The 18,907-nt window shown below is 40.8% G+C and overlaps 1 protein-coding gene across 1 annotated transcript in view; it reads right to left on the bottom strand.

The window, feature by feature from the left end:
• CWC22 (CWC22 spliceosome associated protein) overlaps nucleotides 1–17,534 on the bottom strand; it is a 43,685-nt gene extending 26,151 nt beyond the window's left edge. Inside the window, exons 1-8 of the mRNA XM_020804113.3 lie at nucleotides 17,452–17,534; nucleotides 12,621–12,738; nucleotides 10,745–10,812; nucleotides 10,274–10,390; nucleotides 9,422–9,649; nucleotides 7,113–7,241; nucleotides 3,102–3,270; nucleotides 643–696 (exon numbers count right to left, since the gene is read on the bottom strand). Of these exons, the coding sequence (XP_020659772.2) occupies nucleotides 643–696; nucleotides 3,102–3,270; nucleotides 7,113–7,241; nucleotides 9,422–9,649; nucleotides 10,274–10,390; nucleotides 10,745–10,812; nucleotides 12,621–12,647 (792 nt within the window). The 5' untranslated portion in view covers nucleotides 12,648–12,738; nucleotides 17,452–17,534. The remainder of the gene's footprint in view (nucleotides 1–642; nucleotides 697–3,101; nucleotides 3,271–7,112; nucleotides 7,242–9,421; nucleotides 9,650–10,273; nucleotides 10,391–10,744; nucleotides 10,813–12,620; nucleotides 12,739–17,451) is intronic.
• Between the last annotated feature and the right edge of the window lie 1,373 nt (nucleotides 17,535–18,907).

The following is an 18,907-nucleotide window of genomic DNA, read 5'->3' as shown; positions in this document are numbered from 1 at the left end:
TTTATCAGAGCTGATTTTGCTTAAATGATAAAAAGCTGTAACAAATTCATTTCTAATACTAGAACAGAGGACATACATGCCCTCCTCCACCAAGCAAGTTAGACCTGGAAACCCAGACACATAAAGAGACGAGGACAGCTGCCCATCTTTGAGAAACACATCTGAAGTCTGTGACACTGGTCGATAAAGAAGTCAATAGAGTTGAAAACTAAAACCAGCAAGTCCAATAAACAAGAATGCAAAGTGATGGTGCTCTTCATTATGAAAGACTTTTTAAGGAGAAAGGTGGGATAAAAATATTTTAAATAAATAAATAATCAAGTAAGAGACACTAACAATTGCTCTTTCTACTAAACATCCTGAATGTATCTGGTACTTTTCTGCTGAAGCATAATGCTCAAGTCTTAGTGGTCTGATTCTGCCATGAGTTTTGCAAGGTACTGGTCTGATTTGGGTAAGGGTGTCTGTATGTGGCCACCTGGCAAAGTAAATCACAAGTCAACTCCAGGACTGTTTTCTTAAACTCTAAATACAAAACCTCACATTTGAATATCTGAAGGCAAAAATCCACTAGATGTGCTTTAGCATCAGAAACCGAATGATTACATATATGCTATTAATAAGTAATACAGACTCTCTTACCACGTTCTGATTCATAAGATGTGCAACAAACTTGGAAGATGTTAGGCACAGTTGCTGGAAAACAGAAACATAACGGTATCTATTCTTTTCTCTTTGTCTGCTTTTATTCTTTTTCATACTTTGATTCAAAACCCCTAAGTGGTTTACCCCAAAATCTAACATTTTTTCATTAAAAAAAAAGGGGGGGAGAAAGAATTTCCTTTATTGGAATTTTTTAGGGGAGGGATCAGGGAATCTGTTTTACCCAGCCAGAGAAGCATATCCAGAAATAGTCATGCTTAGAGCAGACCTACTTGAATAAATGTGATTTAAGTCTGTTATGCCTAAGAATTTCCAGCAGCTTGTGTGGGTCCACTCTAAGTATGACCACATCTGGATACAAGACACTGATTGCATTTGTTCTTATGTTTTAAAAGGTTACAACCAACACTATTTACTTGGCTCTAGAAAGTTAATGTTTTTTCTCCAAACCAATGATTATTTTTGCAGCAAACAGGTTATGCAGACTCAGTGGAAACGGACTGCATGGAGAATACTTGGAAGTAGTCTACTCATCAGCTACCAATTGTCAGTCTTCTTCAGGCTGCTTTAACTCAGGTAGCAACAGATTCCAGGAAACATTTAGGTGATCCAGTAGTACAGGATCTTCCTGTACTACTGCATATTGTTTTTGTAGATCTCTCTTATACTTAAAGGAAGTTTGAGAACAGATTTACCCTAAGAGTACACGTTACAACATTCTTTTTTTTTGGGGGGGGGGGTTCAATTCTTAGCACAAAGTCATACATGTTTTATTCATTCTATCAACCACCCAACCATATCCCTCCGTGCGGGATGTGAGGTCCACATCCAGTATGGTGACAATAAAGGCACTGCCTCCCTGGGGGCCACACATGAGCTTACCAGGCAGCCTTCCCCATTTTCTAGGGCTCTCAGCCCCAAAAGAACTTTGGCAAGCTGACCATGCTCCTTAACCTGCTCTGGTCTGAATCCTGACTCCCTCTCAAAGAAGTGCAACTGGATAGCATGAGCATCTCTAGCATCTGACAAGGCCTACGCCAGAGCCTCCTGAGTGAAACCGTAGTTAGCAGAGTGCACTCAAGTGAGTAGATGGGTTATATGCTAGAAAATCTACACTACTGGTAAACAACAGCCCTCTGTGCTGTAGATTTACACAACTCAAATCTAATTTTGTTAACCTCTTCTTGTCAAGGGTACACTCGATGCAAGCCAAAGTGGGATGACTTTTTCAGTGGCAAGTCATGCCACTGTCTGTCTTCTAATGGAATTAAAGGACGTTTGCATTGTTTCTAAGCCCAAATGGCAAAAATGTTGTTTTCTTTACCACAGTCTTGATGTTACCCGTCTTCAATTATTTCACTCTCCTTTCTCAAAGTGGCAAACTCTAACTGTATTTTATATTTTAAGGCACTGGTTCTCAACCTTGGGTCCCCAGTTGGTCTTGGACTGCAACTCCCAGAAATCCCAGCCACCACATATAGTGTGAAGACTTCAAGGAATTGCAGTCTCAAAACATCTGGGGACCCAACGTTGGAAACCACTGCTTTAGGGTACAGTGGTTTGCTGCTTCATTAATTACAATGTTCATACTTTTAAATTTAATAAATTTAATAATACAATTTTACTTGCTAAATTATATATATACGTTTAGGTCTCTGGCAGCAGAGCCAGAGGTTCAGAATCCAGGGACTGGATTCAATGATTCATAGGGTTCCTTCCTCTGCAGTTCTAAGATGATGATGATGATTTTCTGTTCTTACTACAATAAACTCTAAATTCATTAAAAAGTATTGAAATTTTTTTTGTGTGTGTGTGTGTGTGTGTGTGTGTGTGTGTGTGTGTTTGTCAGGGAAAGTGGTGCTGCTGCGGGCTAAACCACATAGACTTTGCTGCAAGGTCAGAAGACCAGCAGTCATAAGATCGAATCCATGCGACAGAGTGAGCGCCCGTCGCTTTGTCCCAGCTCCTCGCCAACCTAGCAGTTCGAAAGCATGCAAATGCGAGTAGATAGATAGGTACCACCTCAGTGGGAAGGTAAAACGGCGTTCCCTAGTCACACTGGTCATGTGGCAACGGAAATTGTCTTTGGACAAGTGCTGGCTCTACGGCTTGAAAAACGGGATGAGCACCGCCCCCTAGAGTCTGACACGACTGGACTGAAAATGTCAAGGGGAACCTTTACCTTTATATCTATATCTATGTTATATTGCTAGTGCTGAGGGCCGTAGGATGTTTTATTATTTTTGGCTTCAAAATATGATAATCTGTGTTTCCTTGATGACCACATAATTTATACCCAATTTCAGAACACAGTAATGTGAGGGGGGAAAATCTCAGAGTAGAACGGCATTTCCAGAAAGCAGTATTTAAGTATTACAAACAGAAGAGCTTAATAAACCTTAGCCTATGATTATGCATGGTAGCTCTTCTTAACATACCTTATCATTTCTTCTGTATCCTTTACGAAAATTTAAAATGAGCCTCTTGAGAATCAGTTCTCCGATATTTGGAAATTTTGAATTAATGATTGCGACAACTGCTGCATAAACATGAGTGAAGATTGGTGAAGCACTCTGGGCTTGCAAAATTGATCTTGCAAGTAATCCCCTGTAAATGAGAATACAGGAATCTTGAATGACCTCAATTGGAATACAGGCCTTGGCAAGCACTTTCTCAGGAGGGAGGGGGAAGAGATATCTTTGGTCAGATCCAGATTCTGGCCCATGTAATGGAGCTACCAGATGCTGATCCCTCTCTTTCTTCACAATTCCTGTTCCAACCTCAGAGAGCTGTGGGATACTGCTAAATGCAGCAGGCTCGGGTTACAGAGGATGAGAACTAGACAGATGCAGTTCTGGAAGAGGGACTTTCCTTAAAAAGGCACCACTGCCCAGTACTTGGGACTCACCCTTTCCTCATACCAAATGCATCCCCCCACCCCAATATTCTCCAAGTGCCACTTCTGGGCTACTGGAGGACTGGTACCTAGACCTGGATCCAACTCATTTTTTAAAAAAATGGTAATGGGTATTCCTATGGTCTCAACAAGCTGGCCTGAAGGAGAGGTACTTCTATGTGGTATTGTTTTGGATTTTTATTTAATCAACTCTGAACTGCCAATTATAGTTACATAATATTCATTATCCCTCTCGCTATGGATCTATTCTGCAATCATAAACTGCTCAAGCACTAACACAGACAGGCAAAATAATATACCAGGGCGTTCTAGTAAGCAATGCTCAACAACTCTTTGCTCTTTGCTTAAAAAACAAACAAAAAACACTCCTGTATATCATCCTAACAGGAGTAACAAATAAAACCTAGTGGAAAGTATTTCCAAATAACTACATATAGTTTGCCCATCTATCAAAGGTACATTAATGTTTTTATGGAAAAGACCCAGTTTATGGCAAAAACTACTTCATTTAAAAAACAATACATTCAGAGTCGAGAGTGACTGGAGCAATTCCACCATTAAAAAGAAAAAGAAAATTCTGCTACTGAAGAAAATTGGTTAAAAATATTTTGGTTTTGCTTTTAAATTAAAAACAAATACAAGAAGCAATTACTGACTTTGCATATTTAAAAAAGCAATACTGCTATATATTGTAGATCGACTACAAAAATGGTATGGCTACGATATAACTATGCAATCAGAAAACAACTGGAGCATGATTTTTTTAAAAAATTAAATAATCAATTAATTACAGCAAATATAATTTGTTTCCTTTCTCAGCTATAAATTTATTTTCATGATGACATTTAAATCTTTATTTATAAGATACTTATAAAGCTGCCAGCATCCTGGAGCAACATGCTTGTTGACAATCTGTTTTAATTAAAGTACTTAGGAAGCATGTCAGAAGAGGATCTTTTTGGATTAGCAGTTCATCTTATGCCACTGCTTATGCCTTATTACAGAAGCAATAAGTCTGTGACACAGCAGTCATCTCCACTGAGAGCTAATTATGATTTAAGAAAATGAGACAAGCAAATGACCGAACATTACACTACAGGAGGAAACAAATCATTCCAGAGCATAGGTCTTGTTTTCACTCAATTGTCATTGCCTGTAAACATAAACAAAGGAACTTTAGAAAATGGGCAAGTAGACTTCAGGCTTGGTGTTTCAACTTACCCCGAGATGCACTAGTTTATGGGGGCACAAAAAATAAACACTTTAATAGTAAGGAAGTCTGAACTGAGGAATTTGCTCAGAATACAATTCACAGTCTTGCCATAGACAGAATTTTTTTTCCTGTACTTTCTTCATTTTGCAGCATTAAATTGGCTGGTAAGTCATTTTGCTGTTTCTACAAAGCATTCATATTTAATATCACAATACAGTGGTGCCCCGCATAGCGACAATAATCCGTGCAGCAAAAATCGCTGCAAAGTGATTTCGTCGCTATGCGAAATTAAAAACCCCATAGGAATGCATTGAAACCTCTTCAATGCATTCCTACGGGCTTAAAACTTACCTCTTAAGCGAAAATCCTCCATACGGCACATTTTAGCTGCCCGGTAAGCGAGGAATCCGTCCCTGTTTTACCTGGCAGCCATTTTGGAACTGCCAATCAGCAGGGGAAAAATAATCACTATGCGAAAATTGGTAAGCGAAACAGCTTACCGATCATCGCAAAGCGATTTTCCCCCATAGGAAACATTGTTAGGCAATCGCAAAAGCGATTGCAAAAACATTGTCGCTATGCGGATTTGACGTTAAATGGGGCGCCCGTTATGCGAGGCACCACTGTATTGTAATGTCTGGTTCTGTTTTAGTTGATTTACCTGTTTCTCAATCTACAATTCTGCATAGTTTTTTATTTCCACCTCCACAAACCATACTGGGGTCATTGCCAATTGGATGGTATGTGAGGAATTTAAAGAATTAAATACAATAAATTAACAACTGGAAATTGGACATGGTTGCTGAATCTACTGCAAATTATCTAGCACAGTCCAATCTAGTTTCCGTCCACTGTTGTTCTAGAGAACAGGAAATAGACATCTAAAGCTATGCTAGCATAAATATTATCTCCCCCGCACACACCCCAACTACACTCTGCAGTACCCAAAAAAGTGATCCAAGGATTCCTCAGACCTCTCTGCAAAAGCTTTAAGGAATTGGGGGGGGGGTAGATGCAGGAAGGAGGAGGATCCCCTTTCCAGCAATTCCAGTTACTCCACTGGAGCCTGTTTGTTCTAACAAATCAGAGTGTTCAACCTTTTGGAAGATTTACTATATTTTATTAAAAATACTACAAATGGAGAACAGACAAGAAAGCCAAATGAAACCATTCTTAATACCCCCTTACAGTTTATTAAGGGATGCTTCAACCAATATTTAAACCTCAATGCTATCACATTTCGAAGAAGCAGAGTAAAACTGACAGCTGATGAAGCTGATACTGATAATTAGGGCATAATTAACAGATTAGAAGTCCATGCCATTGGCCGTAAAGGCGATTAACATCTCACTGTAAAGGGTGCACTGATGTTTTCATCAATGCAGTATGTTCTGTGATTGTACAGTTAACACCAATTAAATGTTTGCCACTAATTTTCCTTCAGTCAGGTCATTTTCCTCTCGATTAAAAATTCATCCTTCTCTAATCTTCTGCAGTGCAGCAAATAGCTCCTTGTACTTACGTCCAGTCATTCCAAAGATCTAAAATATGCTGTAACCCTAAATCAGAATATAACCACTCTAATTGGCAGGAGCACGAGTGATTTCTTTAAAACTCTCCAATTAAATACTAATTTGGAGGTTTTTAAAAAAGAACCACCCACTTTCATTGTTATTATGGTCTGTCAAATTGGCTGCAATCCCATGAATTTGTGACCTAGATCCTTGACAGCCCTGCCCAGCTCATCCAAACTCAAAGCTCTGACTTCCTGAGTCAATTCATCTTATTCTTGGTTTCCCTCTCTTCCTGCTACCTTCAACTTTTCCCAGTCTTCTTGCCTTTCCTGTCATGAGTCTTGTCTTCTCAAGATGTGCCCAAATTGTTATAGTCTCAGCTTAGCTGTTCTCATTTTTATTTTATTTTATTGCTTCTAGGAGGGTTTAGGCTTAATCTGATCTGGCACCTACTTATTTTGTTTTGCTAGCAACCCATGTAAATATCTCCTCTCACACTACATTTGAACTAAATACATTTTGTTCCTGCTGGCTTTCTTCACATCCAGCTTTAACATTCATACACAGTAATCAATAACCTGATATCTTTGCTTTGGAAGGCCTGCTTGCAATTCTGCAATATTTTTACCCCTGTTCACATTCAAATGCAGAAGCATCAAATTACGATTATGCCATTGTATGTACAGTGGAAGTTCTAACTTGAATTGAACAGAGCCTACAGTTATTAAAGTCTTCTAATTGCTTGAAACGTAGTCCATAATTATAAGCTGAGCAGAAGATTGCATTGTATAAACTTGATGCTTACCTTCCTCTTACAATATTTTCTTGAAGAAGTTCATGGATAATATTCTCGATATTTGAAACATTCACCTTATTGATAAGACCATTGATGGATTTTTTCAGTGCTTCCCAACTCATCCTTTGATATGCCAAGCTGTTTCAAATAGTTAAGAGTCAAACTAGTTAGAAATGATATCAATTAGTCAGCTCAATATATTATTGCACATCTTCAGGTATTTTTATATACTACATAGAATCGATTTGAGTTGTCTTCTACCACTTCAGCTTTATATCCGCAAATGGCAGAGTACTTAACTATATCAATTAAAACTCATTGTAAATAAATATCATCGTTAACACTGAATAGAGACAGGCATGAACTATTGATCCAGTAGTTTATGCCAGTCTGTCCTCCAGATGAGCAGGTGTCTGGCGATTCCAAGCCTTGCCTCCTCCGGCAGGCGCCCACTCAAGATGCATCGCCCCGGCTTCCCTGCCCCGCCATCTCTGGGCGCTGATTCTGAGTGGACACCCACCAGAGGAGGGGAGGCTGGGGACCACAAAACACCTGTTTATCCGAAGGATGAACTAGCATCTCTAATTGTAACTTGTCTTCTGTCAAAAAGTGTTATCAGGAAAGTGAACCAAGAAGGGCAGTGTTGGCCTCACACTGCACAGCATATCAACTCCTAAAAGCCCCATCCAACATCCACAACAGCCAGAGATTCTGAGAGTTATAGTCCACCAGTGTCTAGAGACCGATGGTAGGGACCCAACTTAGGATTTCTCTGTCATTAGTCTTGCCCAGAACTTGAAAATAACTAGGTAATTGTTGTTGTGGGTTTTTCGGGCTCTTTGGCCATGTTCTGAAGGTTGTTCTTCCTAAAGTTTCGCCAGTCTCTGTGGCCGGCATCTTCAGAGGACAGCACTCTGTGCTCTGGTCCTCTGAAGCACTCTGTCCTCTGAAGATGCCGGCCACAGAGACTGGCGAAATGTTAGGAAGAACAACCTTCAGAACACGGCCAAAAAGCCTGAAAAACCCACAACAACCATTAGATCCCGGCCGTGAAAGCCTTCGCGAATACAACTAGGTAATTACTTGACTCTTCTCTCTCTCCTTCCACAACATGGGCTAACAAGTTAACCTGTTGACTAATGGCACTCGCTATCACAACTCAGAAACGACAGCATTTAATTAATCATATGTCAATTAATTTCCTCCTCTTCCCAAAGGGGTCCAGTAAACTAAATTTGCTGGTTAATATCACTCACTACTTCTCTGATGCCACAAGTAAGAAATCTACCTTGCTATTCATTGCAGAGAGTAGTTTCAAGGAGAACAGGACAGCAAGGGAACAACTGTGTGTGTTAGAAACTGAAGCTGGCAATCACTAAACATAGGAACCCCAGCCGTTGAAAAAACTGTGTTCTAGCAATTATTTCTGCAGGCTGTGTTTCTTGATTCTGAATAAGTGAGGAGGTACTGGATACAACTATTCAATAATACATATACACACAAAGTTATGCATGTGCACAGAGGAAGTCAAGATATTTCTGATTAAGAGTTTCCCACCCCCTATTCACCAGCTGATTTTTTCCAGCTACTTATTGCTACATTTCACTATTACAGTCAATTAGTGTCTTCCAACTAGAAGGAGAACACCTTTGTTTATTTGCCTCTTCCAATCTAGTCAAAATGATACATGATGTCCAGACACTGAATCAATGGCATGCAGACTGACAGGAAAAACAGAGACAAAACCTTGATTGAACAAGTTGCCAGATCTCATACTTTGAGACAGTCTTTATCTACAAATCATACCAGCCTAAGCCATCAAACGGAAAGATATGCATGCCAATGCACCTATTAAGTGCCAGGTTAGGGAAGGCATCTTTAACACAAGATAACTAGCCCTTTTCAAGGAATCAACAGCAAGAAATACCACTAGCTAGCAACAGGGGAAACCAAACATCCCATTCTGTGTAAATCTCACAGCTCATTTTAGAAACTCTAAGAATTTAATCAAAGGGTTACTAATAATAAAAATTGGATTCCATGCCTCTTTGCCATAAACAATAAAAAATCATTTCTCCAATTCCAACTACCAATGTTAAATGAACTGGTTTTTAAAGTTCACATTCCAAGCTCTTGTCATGCCAGGCTACAAGGTTGCTTCCATGCAGCCAACTCTTTGCCCCCACCCCCTCCTGCAACCCCAGCTCCATGTTTTCCAGTTTAGGTGGGAGCATCAGGTGCACCAAGCACCAAAACACACCTAGGTGTAGTACGTGGACAACTCCAATTTTAAAATACAGTGCTGACATTTCACATACCTGTTCTTATCAGTGATCTGTGCTTGCATCATCCGAAGCTTTGCTGGAGGAATGTAGGCACCCCCAGTGCGGGTAAGAATTGGATCCAAACCTTCCTTCTTCTTCTTTGGAGGCGGCTCATCATGAGATACAGCTGATTTCTCCATAGCATTTCTTTTGTCAGGGGAAGGGGATTTCCTGTACCTTACTCGGTCAGATTCCCTCTCTCTTTCTTGTCTCTCTCTCCCCCTAAAGGTAGGAAAATACCATATATTGCAAGAGTTAGTGTCTTCGCTCGTGAGTACTAATAAATGATCAATATGGGGGCAGCTTTCCAAAAGGCAAGGAAAGGCCTTTGTATATCATATGGAACTGCAGCTAGCTACAGATGCCATGGTAGTCTGGATACTAATATCATATAATCTTTTAATGATATATTTTCGGGCTGACTCATATGCACTCCTGTGGAGATAGCCTGGGGAGTAACCCAGCTTTGATTTAGCTGTGGATGTCTTAGCTGACTGGGAGTCCCTTCCCATTTCTTCACTGGGCAATGAGAGTGGTGGTAAGGCTACAGGGAACACGATCTGAAGGCAGCCAGAACAGAATAGATGCTTGTTTAGCAAGACTACCCACAGAGTAGCATGAAATCTAAGAACGGATGGTGGCAATGGAAGTAACCTTGGTACTCCTAGTGCTCTGGTTAAAAAAAATATTTTGGACAGATTCCAATTCTGTAATATTTGAAAAATCCCACACTGGGGCTACATAAAGACTCTATTATACTTATTTTGAAAGTGAAACAGAACAAAAAAATCAGTCTTGCTAAAAGCTAAACAATGAACTTTACTTTCTTCTGCACTCAACATTCACCTTGATTCTGAGTGTTTGTCACTATAACGTCCCCTTTCTGAATGTTCCCGGTCAGGTCTACTATGGCTGGAATAACTTTTGCCTTGTGGTGACCGAGATCTTCCACGCTCTGCATACCTGTATTGAGATTGAAGGCAAAACTTTGTGGTTAGCTTTCTTTGAAAGGGATAGGGGAACCACCAGACAAGCATTGCACATGTGCTCTTGATTTTTCATATCAGTAACAGATGAGAGGCAGCATGTAATTTACTTCATGCCACAAATTATCTGATTCTTGAAACAGTAATACACACTATTGTTGTTTAATACATATTAACTTTGATAACTGCTTCCAAATGTGTCCACAGCCCCCAAACTGGCCCATTTTAGGAAAACCATTCCTCTTATAATCAACCAAAAAACCCATCTCCAAAATCACTGTTTCTATAGCATCTCAGCAACACCAAGCAATAATTCAAAAATAATTTTTACCTGTCTTCTGGAGAAGAACTTCTCTGGCGAGGACTGGATGCTTCTCTCCTTTCATAACTGGAACCAGACTTCAAGTAGAAAAATTATACAAGAGATAACTAAGCTTGAAGCCCCGTTCTATCATAAGCAGTAACACATTCAGATAAAACATGAAATACTTGGATTTTTGTTCCCATCCTGCATTCCTTCATAAGTTTACACTACTTCTTACCAGACAATTCACTTTCAGAGGCATATAGCAATGTAGGAGAAAATCTTTACGACATGATGTTTTCAAGCAGCGTGGATACACATGAACGTGTGATCCTTTTCAGGCCAATCCTACAGCACAATAGGATGATGCTCAATAGAACACCTGTTCTGCAGGACAAAGGTCCCAAGGGCAAAGACTGGCATCCACACACAGGGCAGAAAATGATCCTTCCTTTCCAATGCTAGTAACTGCACATTATGATATAAATGGCATGTTTCAGCTTTCTTTGTACCACATGATAGCCCCCCCACCCCCCCACACAAAATGCACCTTCAGCTCCTACTGTCAGCATTGCTGGGTTTAATGGGTAACCTGGTCAGGCCTCTACCATTTAAATCATAAATTTTAATGAAGACAAGCAGCAGCTGCCATTTGTTGATTGTCCTGCTAGGCTTTCTGTTTATTTGCTTTCAAGCAAGTGTTCATGTTTTCCAGAGAAAGGGCACATGAGCAAATAGGGCAGATTGCATATGATGCTCCTCAGCCACCCATCAGCTTGAACTTCCTCCACAACAGCACCAAGAAAGGAACAGCTGAAGCCACTGCTTGGCTTCTGGCTTTCACTCCCTTGTCCTTTCCCAGGTTTCCATTTTTGCAGAAGGATTCATGATTCTCAGGACACACAAGCCTTCCCATCAAGAAATACTGTCTGCATAAGAAAGCAAGATAAATTTGCAGACTTGTGCTGCTCTTCCTACCTTTACCACTGAATTTCTCCCCACTCTTCCCCCACCTAGAAATGAAGAGAAACTCCAGTCCAAGTAAGGGCTTGGTCCCACTGACAAAAAGAACTGTGTAATGCTTCTCAAAAAAATGTTTAAAATAAAGTGTCTCCATGATGTAAACAGAATTATTTTGCTAAGGAAGCATGTTTTCTGGTTGGAAAAGTGACCTAGACTACTGTTCTGCCAGAGGGTCATCTAATTTAGCACACGTTAATCTGGATTCACTTATGCATACGTACATCCCTGCAAATTTTATCTCTGGGTAACCAGTGGAGGTGGTGGAACAGATAGCAGGAAGGAAGGAGGTATGGATGAGCACAGGAGAGGAAGGGTCTGCTCTCAAAGCTGCTTGTTCCTTGGGCAAGCTGCTTCTACCCCTTTAAGAATGTTCCATCTGTTCCCTGGGAGGCAGGGAGAAGGTCCTTGTCTTATTTGTTCCTACTTTTCCTCACCAGGCAGCTTTTCATGGAACAAAGTTTAAAATGGGCAGAGAGAAGCCAGGAAAAACCAGTAGGGCTGCCTGGAAAACTGGGCAGCTGACAACTGCATCATCGTTCTTGAAGGGACAGAAACAATCAAACTTTCTAATGGGACAAAGAGCTTAGCCAGCAGACCCCCACCCCCAGCAGCAAGGGTGAGTGTTCAGGATGAGGGCAGGGTGGGCAGAGGACAAAGCCAGTGCAGACCACTCAACCAAGATACAACACAGCTTATCAATATAAAATTCTCCCAAGAGACACCATATGATTTCTAAATTGATTCAATTTAGAAAAGAGCTTGAAAGGCAAACAAGCCCTAACACAATGTGAAAGTGTCCTCAAGAAGCAAAATCCATGAGTCAACAAAGAATGCACCCTTTTCTTTAACTGTTACTATTATTATTACAAATACTACTTACGTTAACCTGTGCCACTCCACTCTTCATGGTTTTCTTCTCAATGTACTTCAGGATTTTAATCACTTTACAGAAATCAAGCTGGGAAATCTATGTTATTCTTCTGCCAAAAACAGTTCACCTGTGAATGCAATTTTAAAGCAAAATTTATTTGAAATTCTTAAAATTCTTAAAACAGGAATAACTATGCTCTGAAAGTAGATCACCTACAAGCTAACAAATTTAGCTTTTGTTTAATACCCTGTTTCCCTGGAAATAAGCTGTAGTATGATTTTTCAGGATGCTCGTAATATAAGTCTATCCCAAAAATAAGCCCCAGTTGAGTGAAACCCCAGCCTCCATCATTGTGCAGCAACCAGAAGATGATGACAGGACTGTATCTGAATAAATATAGAATGCCGCACATGAAAAAAAAGATATCCCCAGAAAACAAGACCTAATGCTTTTTTAGGAGCAAAAATTAATATAAGACCTTGTCTTATTTTTGGGAAAACAGGGCATATAGCATGAACCCTCATTAAAGATTTTTTAGATGAGAATCAAAACAAATATTCTTGGTAATTTAAGTACTGTTTCTCAGGACGTTATGGTGACAGTAAATTTGATTACCAATCCACCACCTGGTTCAAGCAGTCCCATTCCAGGTAGGGACCATTTACTTTTTGGCCTCTGGAAAAATTTAGAATTGGGTACTTGTCTCTCACTCTTCTGTGTGTAGCTCAATGTTTCCATAATAATAACGGATACACTACCAACTCACTCCTAACTAGAGACCCAAATGACAATTATCAAAAGGAATTACAAAACCTTATGAAAAACTTCCCTGAAAATATATATGAACACATTCTGACTAACACACTGCAAGAACCTCAACCAGCCACTTTCCACCTGCTATCAAACATACACAAACCAGGGAACCCCACCACAGCCACTGTATCGAACATTAATACTGTCACTGTGGACTCCATCCTCAAACCATATGCCACCAGTGCACCTAGCTACTGTATGTAAGAGATACCACAGTTTCTAAGGAAATTTCACTCCACTCATTATCTCCCTGACAACACCATCCTAACTATGATGGATGTAGAAGCTCTTTATACCAAGTTCCCCCAAAGAGACGGCCTATAAGCTGTCAGGAACATCATTCAAAATAAGGACTAAGTACACACAGTTACCACCCTCTACAATTCATTCTTACACACAACTATTTCACCTTTGAGTTATCTGCAACTTTATAAATGTTAGACAGATGCAAACATTACAACAAAGTATACAGAACTGCAACCAACTGGCAGCCCATTTCAGATTGAAAAATTAAATGCATCCGTCAAGACCTTGAGTCATTTAGCCCAACAGATCACATTGAACAGTGTAATCATGCACCATCTAGTCGGGGTTTACTGGATCAGTTTCAATTATTAAGGCCTCAGGAAATGAACAACTGTAAGCTAATACCTCTTTTTTTAGATCCTTGCCTATCTTGGCTGTTAAAATCTGCCAAGAATATAACAGTAGAACGGGCCACCCATGTCATCAATTGTCTCTTCAGGAAGGCCATATGCCCTCCTGCTTAAAATACATGATAATAAGGCCAATTCTTAAGAAAACAAATCTGGTGATGGATGATCTAAACCCTAGGTTCTTAACCTTTGTTACTCGGATGTTTTTGAACTGCAACTCCCAGAAACCCCAGCCAGCACAGTTAATGATGAAGGCTTCTGGGAGTTGCAGTCCAAAACTCCTGAGTAACCCAAGGTTAAGAACCAGTGATCTAAACAACTACAGAACCATCACAAATAGTTATTTTTGGGGCAAGTTAATTGAGAGGGTGGTCTCTGATCAGCTGCAGGCATTATTGGAAGAAAATGATAGTCTGGATCCATTTCATTTGTGTTTAAGCCACTATCTATGGAAGCATGTATATCAGCTGTGTCCAGGAGTGCCTTTTACCAGAAAGTGCTTGAAGCGCTATGGGTCAGTATATAAGCAGCATGCTTTGCTTTGCTTAATTTATAAACTGTCCAAAGTAGTTTGTCCATTAGATGGTCAGTATAAAAATCAAATACATACATGCATACATAAAGTATATTTTTAAAGATACTGCACATCACAGCATTCCAAGGTTGGGGAGAAGGGGAGTGAAATGTCTGAACAGTGGCAATTTAAAGATTTTGTGCTGGTTTATCAAACGTTTCCCAGAGACAGCACAGCTCCTTCCATCAGCAAGAGGTTTTTTTAGTGGGTGGGGAGTGTTTGGGGAATTTTATGTGTGTGCATGTGTCTGGTCTCTGGGTGTCTGTGAATTTCATTGTATGGGTATACTGTGCATATACTTACAATGACAATAAATTATTATTATTATTATTATTATTATTATTATTATTATTGATCAAGTGGGACTCTTCTGTTGATTGAACACAGAAGGAAGTAATCTTCACTAATTCTGCTTCCCCCCTATAGTATGTCCATCCCCTAATATCTGTTGTATAGGGTTGTGAGGATGTGGCAAAAAGGAGTGCAGAGGAAAACAAGTTTTGCAAAGCTGTTCCTTCCCCAAACTTTCCAGAAGTGAGAGAAACCTCGGTCGGAATCTAATGATATCCTAACCTGCAAGAAGAAAACAGCTCTGTGTTCTGCCTGTTGCCTTGTAACGCCAGGAAAAATATCTTACTAGCAAAGTCTGAGAGGAAGGGTGTATACCTAACAGTCTCTCTGTGTGAGCAAATATCATCCTTATAATTTTGCAGACAAACTTCTCAGAGAATTGAGAGAAGGTAAGAAACAGCACAGGAGAGAGAAACTCTCAACAAGTATTGGGAAGATAGGTTTGTCGTGGTGGCCCATATTTGAGGTATGTGATGTAAATCAGAGAGGCAACACTAGGTACATCACTGCATGCGAGAATAAAAATAAAATTGATTTTGAGACACTGAATACCCAAATGTGCCAAGCTGCTTTCCTACTATCTGCTCACAGTATCTTCTCATCACTTTCTCCTCCTTTTCAGTGTGGTCTCCAATTTTCCTACTTAAGGGATGGTAATGCAACAACTCAGCACCTGCTCCCCCTTCCCCTTCCCCTGGATTGCCACCAAGCTCTATAGCAATAACAACGGAGAATAGGGGTGACAGAGGAAATAGTCCAAGATTCTGTTTTTTTGGTATTTTGTGGGTTCATGTTCATAAAGATTGATGAAGATGGTTCTTACACAAAATACTTGGATGATACTGAAAAATAGGAATGTTGCCCTAATGGCAGAAACTAAATAATTTGCAGAATATAAAACTTGCAACACAATTACTGGAACCATTTTTTTGTGATTGTTGTTTAATTTTAAGTTATGTTTTTATACATACATGGCCTATGGACAGCAACTCCCGCTGACCTTAGTCACCATGGGCAACTGTGATGGATGATGAGAGATGCAGTCCAAAGCATCAGAAACATCACAACCTGCCCATTTCTGCTTAAGCACAACATAGCAAGGACAATATTCCACTGAAAATATTAACGAGAAATACAACAAGCCATCATTTAAAGCACTGGTTCTTAACCTTGGGTTACTTAGGAGTTTTGGACTGCAACTCCCAGAAGCCTTCACCACCAGCTGTGCTGACTGGGGTTTCTGGGAGTTGCAGTTCAAAAGCATCTGAGTAACAAGGTTAAGAACCACTGAAAGCAGTCTGAATTACAAAAATCAGCTGCTGCCATTACTAATAGGGCCACCCAAAAAAGCACTGCTTCCCTGCAAGAAGACTGCTGTTTCCAAGGAAACAGTGCAAGTCCTCATTATTCTGAATCTAGGTCTCTGCATTCAGGAACACTTTTTTCTGCTGATCTAACTTTTGCCAAATTCCTCTTCAATGCAAAACTATCTTTTGCCAAGGTAAATCAACCCAGAGTGAGGGATAGCATATGTTGAGTCACATCCAACTTAGGGCAAGGCCTATAAAGTTTTCAGGGTGTGTGAGATGTTCAGGAAAAGTTTTACCATTTCTACCCCTCCTCCTCCCCAGAAGTGAGCATCCAGGGATTTGAACCCAGGTCTCCTGAGTCGTAATCGACCACTCTGTCCATGAGACCACACTGCCTGCCGGAGATAGAATATGCAGTGCAAAAAGAAATCACCTATGTTTACGCTCACAATCAGTTATTATCATGAGCATCATTATCATTTAAAATATTTTCACCCCGCCTTTCTCCTTAAAATGACCCAAGAAGAGCACCCACTTAGGTAGGAAAGAAAAAGGGGAAGCGGGAGAGAAAAAAAATGTGCCAATAAGTTTTTTTAATTATATACTCCTTGTTCTTAGGTTTACACATGGTCTTTTAATGAGGTAAACCACCGTGGGATACTCCTTATTTTTAGCTTTTAAATGTTGTCTTTTTAATAATGTAAGCCGCCTTGGGTCCTTTTCAAGAAGAAAGGAGGGGTAAAAATATATGAAATAAATAAATATCACAGGGGCACGGAAGAGAGAGGCGGGGGCAGCTAAGGAGCCGCCCTCCTACCAAAGCCAGGAGGGGTCGCCTCCCGGCCGTATGCGTGCCCACGTGTGTATTGACCTACACGTGTTGGCGGGACATACGAAGAGACCGCTTCCCGCAAGAAGCCATCCTGGAGCACGGAGCACGAAGAGGAAGGCCCGAACGGCTTCCTCCGCCTCGGCCGCCCAAGCGAGGAAGAGGCCTGAGCAGTGGTCCTCCCGGCCCGTCGGAAAATCACTCCGCTTCCCGTCGCTAAGGCAACGGAGAAGGCCCAGGTTCTGGCGGAGACCAAACAGCCCCCTCCCAGCTAACCCTCTCCCTCCGCACTTTCCCGTCCACTTACCTCCACCTCCCGAGCTCCGCCATAGCGCCCGCCCCGATACAACGACGACGCCACTTCCGCTCGCAGGCCCTCCAATGAGAGGGAAGACGGGAGGCAGGACTTCTGCGCGAAGCCGTGCGCTGATTGGATGACATCCTCTCTTTTTTTTATTCCCCTCCCCCTCGCTCTTCTGAAGATGGATTTACTTCTTTCAAGCGGTTCCTTTATCTTGCTTTCAGAGCGGGGTCCCAACGTCCTCAAAACACTCGGCTAGGACGGTGTGGAGTATGCATTCTTTTAACTTAATAAACTACAATTCCCAGGGTTCTCTGCGCCATCGCGGATTGACTCCGTTTCCCGACGTTCCCTGTGGATACACGCGCTCTCTCAGCCTACAATTCCCAAGATGCTGCGCGACAAGACTCCTTCGACTGCCCAGAACAGAAGGATGAGGCCTTGGTGGCCCTTTCTGAGGCAGGAGCAGAGAGATGTTAATGGGGGCCGGGAAGCTTTGCAAAAGGCCGGGGCACCTCTCTGTGTATCTATCCGACGTCTACAGTGCCCATCTGTCTCCAAAGCCACTCTGTGTAGTTTGCAACAATAAAACAATCAATCACATTTAAAAGAAAATATTGGCCAAAATAGTTATTCAAAAAGTCAAAATCAAAATTGCAACACACGATCAAAACTAAGCAAAAGAACAATTCTGAGCGGCTAACAACAATTAAAATTCAACACCACCCACAAAGACATAAATTAGAAAGCCGAGAAACATGAAAAATCCAAGGTGCCCCCCCCCCAAAAAAAAACCGAAAAAGAAAGAAACTTGGACGCAAATCTAAATCAAGATAGCCACAGTTGAAAGGAAAAGAAGCTGTAGATGCAACAAAACCATCCAATCATTGGAAACATGACAGTAAATGTGATAAAACTGAAAATCTATTTTGGATAGGGCAACAGAGCAAACGCAACAACGTCTCTGGAAAAACAAACAAGGAAGTTTTGGAAAAGGTCGCTGGGTTAATCTGTGCAAGCCTGTCAGGCAACATCCAAAGAAACAAAACAAAAAGATAAGAACGTGGCACCTTAAAGACTATTACAGTATATTGTAATAGGAGCTTTTGTGGAGAGGAGTGAGACGGAATGACATATACTGTACAGTACATACAGAACAGACATAGAAAGGTCACAAGGTAACTGACACAAGATTAAACACAAGGAACTCACGCAACAAATGAAATATTTCACTGCCTTTAGCTTGTCTGCTGAAGAGGTTTATTGCAGGCCATGAATCATGAATGGATTCCTATTTATGGGTTCACAAATTAGGTATTTACTTGGAAATAAATACTGTTGATTTCAGGGGGTTCTTCCTTCTCCACATAAGGCCCTGTGCAGTGCAATCCTATATGTGGTTATCCAGCATGAAAAGGACAACTCCACTGCCCAAAAAATAGTGCAGGGTTGGTCCAGGATT

Source organism: Pogona vitticeps, chromosome 1 (assembly GCF_051106095.1).
Source record: "Pogona vitticeps strain Pit_001003342236 chromosome 1, PviZW2.1, whole genome shotgun sequence".
NCBI classification, from domain to species: Eukaryota; Metazoa; Chordata; class Lepidosauria; order Squamata; family Agamidae; genus Pogona; species Pogona vitticeps.
Note: the sequence above shows the minus strand (reverse complement) of the source record. Positions and strands in the feature narration are given on the sequence as shown.